This window comes from Nerophis ophidion, linkage group LG27, assembly GCF_033978795.1.
Source record: "Nerophis ophidion isolate RoL-2023_Sa linkage group LG27, RoL_Noph_v1.0, whole genome shotgun sequence".
Classification (NCBI taxonomy): domain Eukaryota; kingdom Metazoa; phylum Chordata; class Actinopteri; order Syngnathiformes; family Syngnathidae; genus Nerophis; species Nerophis ophidion.
The window spans coordinates 33885430-33898232 of NC_084637.1; the positions used below are offsets into that span (position 1 = coordinate 33885430).

The 12803-nt window shown below is 38.8% G+C and overlaps 1 protein-coding gene across 4 annotated transcripts in view; it reads right to left on the reverse strand.

Annotated features, from left to right (window-relative positions):
- Positions 1-3477: 3477 nt before the first annotated feature.
- Positions 3478-12803, reverse strand: part of jam2a (junctional adhesion molecule 2a) — a 45596-nt gene continuing 36270 nt past the window's right edge. The window contains exons 8-11 of one of the 4 annotated variants that reach the window (XM_061889736.1): positions 12729-12741; positions 7230-7301; positions 6990-7023; positions 3478-4357 (exon numbers count right to left, since the gene is read on the reverse strand). In XM_061889736.1, the coding sequence (XP_061745720.1) occupies positions 4319-4357; positions 6990-7023; positions 7230-7301; positions 12729-12741 (158 nt within the window). In that variant the 3' untranslated portion in view covers positions 3478-4318. Of the gene's footprint in view, positions 4358-6989; positions 7024-7229; positions 7302-12728; positions 12745-12803 lie in introns of all 4 variants that reach the window. The other 3 variants (XM_061889735.1, XM_061889738.1, XM_061889737.1) reach the window with 3 other exon arrangements.

Sequence of the window (12803 nt, forward strand, 5' to 3'; positions counted from 1 at the left end):
ATGAGGTTGAAGAAAATACCATTGAGCAGAGCTGGGTTTGAACCCAGTATCATTCATTCCAAGTCAGCAGTCTTAACCCCTGGTCTATACCGGGTCTTGGGAAGCGCAGATTTCTTTCCATACACAAATGTTATCTGCAACCCCTGGTTCACTAAAGCAGTGGTTCTCAACCTTTTTTCAGTGATGTACCCCTTGTGAACATTTTTTTAATTCAAGTACCCCCTAATCAGAGCAAAGCATTTTTGGTTGAAAAAAAAAAAAGAGTTAAAGAAGTCAAATACAGCACTATGTCATCAGTTTCTGATTTATTAAATTGTATAACCGTGCCAAATATTGCTCATTTGTAGTGGTCTTTCTTGAAATATTTAGAAAAATAAAATAAAAATAACTAAAAACTTGTTGATCAATAAACAAGTGATTCAATTATAAATAAAGATTTCTACACATAGAAGTAATCATCAACTTAAAGTGTCCTCTTTGGAGATTGTAATAGAGATCCATCTGGATTCATGAACTTAATTCTAAACATTTCTTCACAAAAAAAGAAATCTTTAACATCAACATTTATGGAACATGTCCACAAAAAATCTAGCTGTCAACACTGAATATTGCATTGTTGCATTTCTTTTCACACTTTATGAACTTACATTTATATTTTGTAATTGAGGACTCCTGGCTCAGTAAAGTACTATAGAGGTGGAACACATTACTGTCAAAATCTAGACTAAACGGGACCTAGGATAGCTCAAAGGTTAAGACTGCTGCCTCTCATGCAGTAATACTGGGTTCAAATCCATAACTTGGAAATTCTTGTTTTTTGTTTTGCCTCGCTTATATTACTGATTACATATATATATGAGCGAAAACCAACCCTTAATGGGACCCAGGATAGCTCAATGGTTAACACTGTGGCCTCCTGATACAGGGGTACTGAGTTCAAATCCCATACATGGCTGTAATTTGGCTGTATGGTGTCAAAATGACATACATTGTCGGGTGTTTCTTCTCCCCCACACAGAGTAACGGTATGTGCTAGTTGTTTGAGTAACATATAGTTGAAAAATTAAGTAATCACTAAAGATAATAATCAAAAATAATTTGTCACCTCGGGGGTTACTCGTGAGTCTGAGTCTGAGTGTGAGTGTGTGCGAGTGAGTGTAATTCCTGAGGTGGGTGGGAATAGGAGAATAAAGTTAATAATAAAGAGCGTTGACCAATGACCTCTCCTGGGTACAATTACAAGAAAATAGGTTAATTGTAATTGGAAAAAATAAGTTTAATAAATAATTAATTTAACATTACATGGGAGAAGTGACACAGTCACAATATATGTCACCTTAAAGCTTCCAGCCGGTTTTGTAAATTACATGTCAACCCAACTGGGATTCGAACCCAGCACTCTTCAATCTGAGTCAACAGTCTTAACCACTGGGCCATCCTGGGTCTTGTGGAAACATACATTTTTTTCATACACAAATGTAATCGAGGACTCCTGGCTCAGTAACGTATGATGAGGTAGAAAAAAATACTATCAACTAGAGCTGGGTTCGAACCTAGTACATCTCATTCCAAGTCAGCAGTCTTAACCCCTGGTCTATCCTGGGTCTTGTGAAGAAGTGATTGTGTTCCATACACAAATGTAATCGAGGAATCCTGGTAAAGTATGATGATGTGGAACAAAATGCTGTAAACTAGAGTGGGGTTTGAACTTAGTACGTCCCGTTCCAAGTCAACAGTCTTAACCACTGAGCTAATGTCAGTCTTGTGAAGATGTGATTTTGGTCCATACTCTAATGTAATCGAGGACTCCTGGCTCAGTAAAGTTTGATGAGGTTGAAGAAAATACCATCAACCAGAGCTGGGTTTGAACCCAGTACCGTTCACTCCAAGTCAGCAGTCTTAACCCCTGGTCTATCCTGGGTCTTGGGAACGGCAGATTCCTTTCCATACACAAATGTTATCTGCGACCCCTGGTTCACTAAAGCAGTGGTTCTCAACGCTTTTTCAGTGATGTACCCCTTGTGGACATGTATTTAATTCAAGTACCCCCTAATCAGAGCAAAGTATTTTTGGTTGAAAAAAAAGAGATAAAGTAGTAAAATACAGCACTATGTCGTTAGTTTCTGATTTCTTAAATTGTATAACAGTGCAAAATATTGCTCATTTGTAGTGGTCTTTCTGGAAATATTTGGGAAAAAAACAAACTGAAAAATAAACAAGTGATTCAATTATAAATAAAGACTTCTCCACATAGAAGTAATCATCAACTTAAAGTGTCCTCTTTGGGGATTGTAATAGAGATCCATCTGGATTCATCAACTTCATTCTAAACATTTCTTCACACAAAAAAATAAATCTCTAACATCAATATTTATGGAACATGTCCACAAAAATCTAGCTGTCAACACTAAATATTGTATTGTTGCATTTCTTTTCACACTTTATGAACTTACATTCTCATTTTGTTAAAGTATTATTCAATAAATATATTTATAAAGGATTTTTGAATTGTTGCTATTTTTAGAATATTTTTAAAGAATCTCACGTACCCCTCGGCATACCTTCAAGTACCCCCATTTGAGAACCACTGATGTATAGTCCCTGTGAGTCCTAAAGGTAAAAAAAAAAAGAATCCATATATTTTGTTATGGTTTGAAAATGAAAAATATCTAAACGGCCCCCGCATGTTTTAATTTTTCCGTGTGTGGCCCTCAGTGGAAAAAGTTTGGACACCCCTGCACTAGAAGTAGTAAGTAAACGACCTAAAGGAGGCGAGGAGATTGAGAAGTTTCTGACAAGAATGAAAAGAAAAAAGGAGTCTGCTGCATTTATAGAGTGTAACTCACATAAATATGATCAAGTTCTCAAAAGTAGTCAAACTCAAGAAGGTTGCAGAACACTTTCTCCTCCAGAGAAGCGGGGAGCTAGTCCAACAACATGCTTTAATGTTTTTTTAAATTCTCATTTGAATGTGATAAAAGATGGGTTGTAACAGTGCAGCTTCTCACTGCTGCCAGTGATGTCATATTGAAGTGTTTTTGTCGGGAATTTGCTGATAACTGCATGTGAACCAAATGTCAACTGACCTAGTTGAGGCTCTGCTGTCACTTTGAATTGTGCTGAAGTGACAGCACTTGAGGCCAAAGATCAGAGGCGCAGTTTATTCCTCTCCAGGATAAATATTTCAAGCCCAAAGTTATGTCATGCATGACCTGTTACCTTTTTGTGCCGGCGCGGCTTTAATGTCGAGCTCTGGAGAGAAACCAAACAATGGCTTACTGTGATCTGTGGCAAATTGAGATCCAGATATAGAGAAAGGACAAAAATAGAGTCGCTTGATGAAATTTTCAGGTGGAATGTAAGCCACTTTGAAACATTGCACATCGTCATCAAGCTCCCAGATTACCGCTTTTCTTCTCCATGTGGGTACAAAGCGCTCATGTTGTCATTTTCTCATTGAATAACACGACCAATGCCTTTTTTCATAGAAAACCTTTTTTTTATTATTATTATTGATACAACATTCAAATTAAACTCTGAACAATCCATTCACACGGTCTAAAAACAGACACATAGTGGCACAAAATATAAAGACAGAAAAAAGTAAGGCAAGTTCTTTACAAAAACTGATCTGTTGATAAATATGACAGACAAATTAAAAAGGCACAAGGTATATATATATATATGTATATAAATATTGTATATATCAAAAAAGACCATGCAGGCACATTAGGATGGAATGGGGTTGGTCTTTAGTCATAATTTCCTGGGCTGGGTTTTTGTGTTATTAACACAGTGGACATGTGGCCCTTGGAACACTGGGGGCCCCAGTGTTATATATAGAATGGCAAGTGGAGCAATACTGAGGTAAACTGCATGTTTTTTGTTGTTAAAAAAAACAATGCAGTATAATGAAGAGGATTGTTTCAATGCAACATAATTCCTTAAAGTCTTTGGTAAAAGAAAATATACTACAGGAAGTGAAAACAATGGCCTGCTTAGGGGACAAAACAAATCCCAAACCAGCTGAAGTAGGTCTGTTCCAATATTGACCACTAGGGGGGAGCAAAGAGACATCAAACTATATTTAATTCCACATAAACAGGACTACCAACACAGCAAAGCAAGAGTATGCAGCATCGCTAATGTCAAACTTGCCCTTTATCAACCCTCTAAAAAGGAGAAATAAAAATAAAGGGAGTAAAGGATAAAAAAATTGGCATATCATTGGAAGATCACAAGCTCAAGTCTACTCCTGGGGAGGAAGAGACCCAGGATCCAGTATTGGCACCTTATTCCCAAAAGGCTGGCCATCTTCTCAGAGCATGAATGACTGTGTGTGTTTGAAATCTTGTGGCTGAAACAGACAGGACAATATCTCACATGTTTGTGTGACCATGTTGTTGTTGTTGTTGTTGTTTGGTGAGCTGCACCTGATTAGCAACTGTGGTCTCCTCACTACAACACTGAATAAACTCTCTTCTTGTTCCGGGCCATTTGGATTCCTGTTTCTATCATTAACAGTTTCATAATACCAACAAAATAAGTGAAATAGTTTCTTATTACGTTGCTTGAGCAAAACTAAATCTATATCAGGGGTCACCAACCTTTTTGAAAACAAGAGCTACTTCTTGGCTACTGATTAATGCCAAGGGCTACCAGTTTGATACACACTTAAATAAATTGCCAGAAATCGCCAATTTGCTCAATTTACCTTTAATAAATAAATCTATATATATAAAAAAATGTGTATTTCTGTCTGTCATTCGGTGGTAAACATTTTTTCCTTTACGGAAGGTTTTTTGTAGAGTATAAATGATGAAAACACACTTAATTGAACGTTTCTTATTTAAATCCCGTTTAAATAAGAAAATCTCACTGCAGTAGGCCTTTAATTCTTCATTTTAGTTTCTGTTTTTTCGACGAAGACTATTTGTGAAATATTACTTCAAATTTATGATTAAAATTCATTCGTGCAAATCTAGAAAATCTGTAGGATCAAATTTAAATCTTATTTCAAAGTCTTTTGAATTTCTTTTAAAATTTTTGTTCTGGAAACTCTAGAAGAAATAATGATTTGTCTTTGTTAGAAATATAGCTTGGTCCATCATTGTGGATGTTCTCTACTAAATCCTTTCAGCAAAAAAATGGCAATATGGCGAAATGATGAAGTATGACACATAGAATGGAGCTGCTATCCCCGTTTAAATAAGAACATCTCATTTCAGTAGGCCTTTAAGTCTTGTCTTTTGTTCAGCCATACAAAGTCTTTATAGAGTACTTATTACACACCAGCTGTGGGATCGTAACGAATATCTCAGCTGTCATTTTCAAGGGTTGAAAACATGATGTAAAATCGCTTATGCTAATCAGGAGCATGTCTATGGCATATAAACAAGGTGACTCGGTAAAGAATCTGGGTATTATCTTCGACCCAACTCTCTCCTTTGAGTCACACATTAAAAGCGTTACTAAAACAGCCTTCTTTCATCGCCGTAATATCGCTAAAATTCGCTCCATTTTGTCCACTAAAGACGCTGAGATCATTATCCATGCGTTTGTTACGTCTCGTCTCGATTACTGTAACGTATTATTTTGGGGTCTCCCCATGTCTAGCATTAAAAGATTACAGTTGGTACAAAATGCGGCTGCTAGACTTTTGACAAGAACAAGAAAGTTTGATCACATTACGCCTGTACTGTATATACCTTTATATACATATATACATACATATATACCTATACTGTATATACCTTTATATACATATATACATACATATATACTTGTACTGTATATACCTTTTTATACATATATACATACATATATAATTATATTGTATATACCTTTATATACATATATACATACATATATACCTATACTGTATATATCTTTATATACATATATACATACATATATAATTATATTGTATATACCTTTATATACATATATACATACATATATACCTATGCTGGCTCACCTGCACTGGCTTCCTGTGCACTTAAGATGTGACTTTAAGGTTTTACTACTTACGTATAAAATACTACACGGTCTAGCTCCATCCCATCTTGCCAATTGTATTGTACCATATGTCCCGGCAAGAAATCTGCCTTCAAAAGACTCCGGCTTATTAGTGATTCCTAGAGCCCAAAAAAAGTCTGCGGGCTATAGAGCGTTTTCATTTCGGGCTCCAGTACTCTGGAATGCCCTCCCAGTAAAAGTTCGAGATGCTACCTCAGTAGAAGCATTTAAGTCTCACCTTAAAACTCATTTGTATACTCTGGCTTTTAAATAGACCCCCTTTTTAGACCAGTTGATCTGCCGTTTCTTTTCTTTTTCTTCTATGTCCCACTCTCCCTTGTGGAGGGGGTCTGGTCCGATCCGGTGGCCATGTACTGCTTGCCTGTGTATGGGCTGGGGACATCTCTGCGCTGCAGATCCGCCTCCGCTTGGGATGGTTTCCTGCTGGCTCCGCTGTGAACGGGACTCTCGCTGCTGTGTCGGATCCGCTTTGGACTGGACTCTCGCGACTGTGTTGGATCCATTATGGATTGAACTTTCACAGTATCATGTTAGACCCGCTCGACATCCATTGCTTTCCTCCTCTCCAAGGTTCTCATAGTCATCATTGTCACCGACGTCCCACTGGGTGTGAGTTTTCCTTGCCCTTATGTGGGCCTACCGAGGATGTCGTAGTGGTTTGTGCAGCCCTTTGAGACACTAGTGATTTAGGGCTATATAAGTAAACATTGATTGATTGATTGATTGATATTCAATGTTGATTAGCATCGGGCTAGAAGAGACTTACTTTTGAGCGCATGCTTGCTTTGTTGGCATGATGTCACGCGCCACAGACGTATGGAAATATGGCATTTTTTGATTTGATCTGAATTGGTAAGTGGGAGTACCCACGGAATTCCTCTAAAAGTACGGAATTTGCTACCCATCTCGACTAGCAGGACAACGTAGTGCAATGAAAAAGTGAGACTTACTTCTTGAGGCGGAGGGATGTAGTTGACATTGGACCTGAAAGACAGAGCAAAGGCAACTTCAAATGGTTTGAAAGTCACCACCTTGATGTTGGACGGTCTTTAATCTAAAACCTATATTTCCTCCTAATCTAAAACATAAATCCAGCCCCACATTATGGGTTAAAGAAAGAACTGCCTATGAGCAAGTACCGGTGCAGCTAACCCAGGTCTCTGTCATGCTGTCCAAAGTGTTACACTCACGTGTCCTCAGTTCTGTTCAGGTTTTGTCTGCTGATGTGAGCAGCACCGTGACACTCGGAGATCCAAAATGACCTGTTGGGCGGGGGTGGGGTCAGGTTGGCGGTGGCTTTCAACGACTTCAAAATGAGGGCCTGATTGAAGACTGGCACTGCACACCATGCTTTGTTTTTTATTGCGCAAATGACATCATTAACCACTAGGGGTGTTCGATCCAATATTGTACATCAGTCTGATTTTAGCAAACAAAAACTAAACAAGTATCTCATTATATCCATCCATCCATTTTCTACCGCTTGTCCCTTTTGGGTTTGTCAGCTTGTATCTAAAATGTCTGATACAAGCAGCCAGTTAACATCTAAGTGTCCTTCAACAAACACACAAGGTCAGTCTTTTCTTGTATTTTACTCAAGTCATTTACGGAACGTATACATGGTAGGCTATGGGCTACTGGAGCTAGCAGCTACACAACAGCTAAGCATACAAGCTCGCCATATATAATACATGTCTTTAATTGAACAATATTGCAGTCTATAACACCACATTTATTAGACTAAACAAGTATCAAAAAATTACGGATACAAAGTCTCCAAGACAGAAGTGGACTAGAAAGCATCCAGTAACAAACTATTCCCCATTTTCAGACTGCGTCATGATCATAGCTTCATGAAATATTGGCAGCCACTGATTACAACAGGTGTAATAAAACCATCGATTTTTTAATGAATCGCGGTTCTTACTTGTAACGATTCAGTTGTTTAAAAAAACAAAAATCAATTAAAAAAAAATAAAACATTTCTTTTAGGGGTGGGCAAATTAATGTGTTAATTACGAGTTAACTCATCAATCTATTAACGCTACAATTATTTTATCGCACATTTGCGTATGTTGTTTACATGCTTTTATTTTGTTAACGCTTTTTCTTAAAAAGATGGCGTGGCCCGGTGTCGAGGGGCTCTTGGTAAAGATGGAACATTTGGCAAAAATACCGGACAATTCTGCAAATGTCATGGCTGGCTTACAGCGTGGTCACTCTGGGATCACTTACGACCGCCAGACAATTCTGGATGTGGATAGATCGGGCCGTTTTGGACTGAATGAGGCGTGCTTGCTAGACCGGCTAGCTAGCATGGGAATACTTTGCCGGCTACATCCAGCGGCCTGTGAAGCAGCGGAGTATATGTGTTGTCTGTCTATTTATGAATAATGCAGACCAGGAGTGTTGGCTGAGTTCTTAACGTTTACTTTCAGAGCGTGCATATCACAACATACAAGATGCTGTCATGGCGACACAACCTATACCGGGCTACCGCGCATGCTCGTCACTCCTGTTGCATGCTGGGTAGGGCAGTTCTTTTTTCCCTGGCTCATAACATCACAATATAGTACCATGTATATGATGCCTTCAGTTTATCAAAGCACCAAGCAAACAATCGGAAAATTCCCATCATATCAATTCCTAGATATGGTCATAATTATTTTAAGTGCACTACGCAGAATAAACACAACATTATTAATATTGCTACTACGGATAATTTGATCCAAAATTCCCTAAAACAGCCCACTACCTATAATATAGGTTTTTTAAACATAAGATCCCTGATAAAAAAAATGTTTCTGCTGTTACCTCAGAAATTGCCTGTTCAGATGTTATGATTGTGGCTCAGAGATTTGTATGTAGATTATATTTATTTTCCATAACAAACAGGATAACTTAAATACCCTGGCAGTGGCAATAAGCTTAAATGTTTGTATTTACATTTTTGGAGTTGATTTTCATCAAATATGATGTTTAACTGCTACTGTTTAACAAGGACTGATTTAAATTGTGTTTGCACAACAAATGTTTTGGCGCTTTTGTTCATGTGGGAGAATATTCCAATAAAGGTGCACTACACACTACTTTTGAGTTCATTATTGGGCTTTGCGTATACAATGCAGTTAATCGCGATTAATCGGAGAAATACTGCGATTAACTTTGATTAAATTTTTTAATCGTTGCCCAGCCCTAATTTTTTTATTTTTCTAATGTTTCCTGTTCAGACACTTTTTGACATATCTTCTGTTGAGAGTTACTTTAGAAAAGAAAAATGTGGGATACTTGTTGCCTTATTTGTATTTACTTTATTAAATGTTTGGCTAGAATTGTATTAAACAAAACTAGTTTTCTTTTACGTAATATAGAAAGTTATCGGAGCTGTTATGTATTTGACGAAAGAATGTATTTAATCGTAGAACTGGCACCCAATGTTGTTCAAAAGTATTGATTTTGAATCGAGAATCCTATTGAGTGGGTGCCCCAAAGATTCCCACTCCGCTTCACTTAAAAGACAGCTTAAATCCATTCTGGGAGATTAACAAGGAATAGGTTAGTGTTTTTCAGATCTACAGATGTTCATTCCACATGATCAAGCCCTTTTGTTCCATGTTCCTGTTTCCATACGAGTTGGGAAATTGTGTTAGATGTAAATATAAACAGAATACAATGATTTGCAAATCCTTTTCAACCCATATTCAGTTGAATATGCTACAAAGACAACATATTTGATGTTCAAACTGATAAACATTTTTTTTTTGCAAATAATCATTAACTTTAGAATTTGATGCCAGCAACACGTGACAAAGAAATTGGGAAATGTGGCAATAAATACTGATAAAGTTGAGGAATGCTCATCAAACACTTATTAGGAACATCCCACAGGTGTGCAGGCTAATTGGGAACAGGTGGGTGCCATGATTGGCTATAAAAACAGCTTCCCAAAAAATGCTCAGTCTTTCCCAAGAAAGGATGGGGCGAGGTACACCCCTTTGTCCACAACTGCGTGAGCAAATAGTCAAACAGTTTAAGAACAACCTTTCTCAAAGTGCAATTGCAAAAAATTTAGGGATTTCAACATCTACGCTCCATAATATCATCAAAAGGTTCAGAGAATCTGGAGAAATCACTCCACGTAAGCGGCATGGCCGGAAACCAACATTGAATGACCGTGACCTTCCATCCCTCAGATGGCACTGTATGAAAAACCAACATCAATCTCTAAAGGATATCACCACATGGGCCCAGGAACACTTCAGAAAACCACTGTCACTAAATACAGTTTGTCGCTAGATCTGTAAGTGCAAGTTAAAGCTCTACTATGCAGAGCGAAAGCCATTTATCAACAACATCCAGAAACGCCACCGGCTTCTCTGGGCCCGAGATCATCTAAGATGAACTGATGCAAAGTGGAAAAGTGTTCTGTGGTCTGAAGAGTCCACATTTCAAATTGTTTTTGGAAATATTCAACATTGTGTCATCCGGACCAAAGGGGAAGCAAACCATCCAGACTGTTATCGACGCAAAGTCGAAAAGCCAGCATGTGTGATGGTATGGGGGTGCATTAGTGCCCAAGGCATGGGTAACTTACACATCTGTGAAGGCACCATTAATGCTGAAAGGTACATACAGCTTTTGGAACAACATATGCTGCCATCTAAGCGCTGTCTTTTTCACGGACGCCCCTGCTTATATCAGCAAGACAATACCAAGCCACATTCAGCACGTGTTACAACAGCGTGGCTTCGTAAAAAAAAGTGCGGGTACTTTCCTGGCCCGCCTGCAGTCCAGACCTGTCTCCCATGGAAAATGTGTGGCGCATTATGAAGCGTAAAATACGACAGCGTAGACCCCGGACTGTTGAAGGACTGAAGCTCTACATAAAACAAGAATAGGAAAGAATTCCACTTTCAAAGCTTCAACAATTAGTTTCCTCAGTTCCCAAACGTTTATTGAGTGTTGTTAGAATCAATCAATCAATGTTTATTTATATAGCCCTAAATCACAAGTGTCTCAAAGGGCTGCACAAACCACTACAACATCCTCGGAAGAACCCACATAAGGGCAAGCAAAACTCACACCCAAGTGGGCAAGGAGAACTCACATCCTAGTGTGTGTCAGCAAAAGAAAGTTGGTGTCCATTTTGTGCAGAGTTGTAAAAACATAATGTTGGATAAACAAAAAATTACATGAAGCAAACAAATTGAACAGTCCAATGTAAATATTATTAAACATCTGAAAATTATCTGTCTATGGTACAATTTTTAATGATAAAAATAATTTCTACTGTTAATTGTGGACTGTAAACTGCTACTTTGTTACTACACTTTGAACCTGGCGGCTTATAAAACGGTGCTGCTAATTTCTTTATTCGTTCAAAAAACAAACAAACAAGCAAATACTCTGAAAAGGAGTGTTACTAAAAGAAAAGGTGATGTAACACGGTGGTGAACATGCCCTTTCCCAACTACTTTGGCACGTGTTGCAGCCATGAAATTCTAAGTTAATTTTTATTTGCAAAAAAAAAATAAAGTTTACCAGTTTGAACATCAAATATGTTGTCTTTGTAGCATATTCAACTGAATATGGCTTGAAAAGGATTTGCAAATCATCGTATTCTGTGTATATTTACATCGAACACAATTTCCCAACTCATATGGAAACGGGGTTTGTATTATTCTATTAAACCACAGAACAAAAGTTTGTATGATTGGTGTTGATGTATGTTGCTATGGGCCAATAGAATAGGGAAAAGGTTGTACGAGGACACACCTGTCAGCCAGTCATGATGTGTCAGCGCTCAGGTGGTCGAGTGATGAGTCATCGACATGCAGCAGCCAATAGAAATAAGGCTGACATAAATACTTTTTACTTCCTCCGGCGTTAACCAAGGCTCTGCTTTAAGCCCACTCTTCATCTCCTTGTTTTGCTGTGTTTGGGTCATGCAAGAACCCTCCAAACCAAACCCGCCGCGACCGTACTAATGTATGTTGTAAAGTCGAGATACATCCCTGATCTACTTCCGTGCCTTGTTTGAATCGTGCATCGGAAAACACGTCGCATCGTCTCTGTGAAGAAGTGGCTGCTATAAATAGGAAGTTGACACTGACAGCTCCAGTTAGCTCGGTGGGATAAGCATCAGACTTTAACCTCCACAAAAGAGCTTCGCGACGAGACCCGGCGCCGCCTCTCCGTCAAACGCTGCACGGCAACAAGCGAGTCATCGGATGAAGTCAGGCGGGATCCTGTCTGCGGGTCACACCAGCGCCTGCGTGGTCAGCCGGGCCTCAGAACCTCCTGTCACTCTGTGTCGTTATGGCAACTCTTCTCAATAATCCTTCTCAAGTGATCCCGTCCAATCAGTTTAATAAGCTGCAATCATCTGACATCTCCTAGCTGATTAACAGCCACTAATTACTGCACAATTAAGTCACGCCGCTCGCTGGGTCAGCTGGATTGTCAGACAAAGTTTGGACAGATGTACCAGGCAAGTGTTATTTACATGTGCCGCTGCCATAAATATAAACACGGCCTTACAGACACACAGCTGTCACGCCGCTCAGGCCTGACTCAGCACGCCGACACGCGTCTAAGTGCAACAACAAAGCCCCTCCCCTCAATCCTCTGTTTACGATATTAGGCCATGTTTGCTCACGTCAATGTTAATGCAATCACAGAGCTCTTACCTTCCTCTGTGTCCTGCTGGCAGATGATCCCGCACCCGCCATGCAAAAGCAAAACGAGAGGCGGACATCACTTTT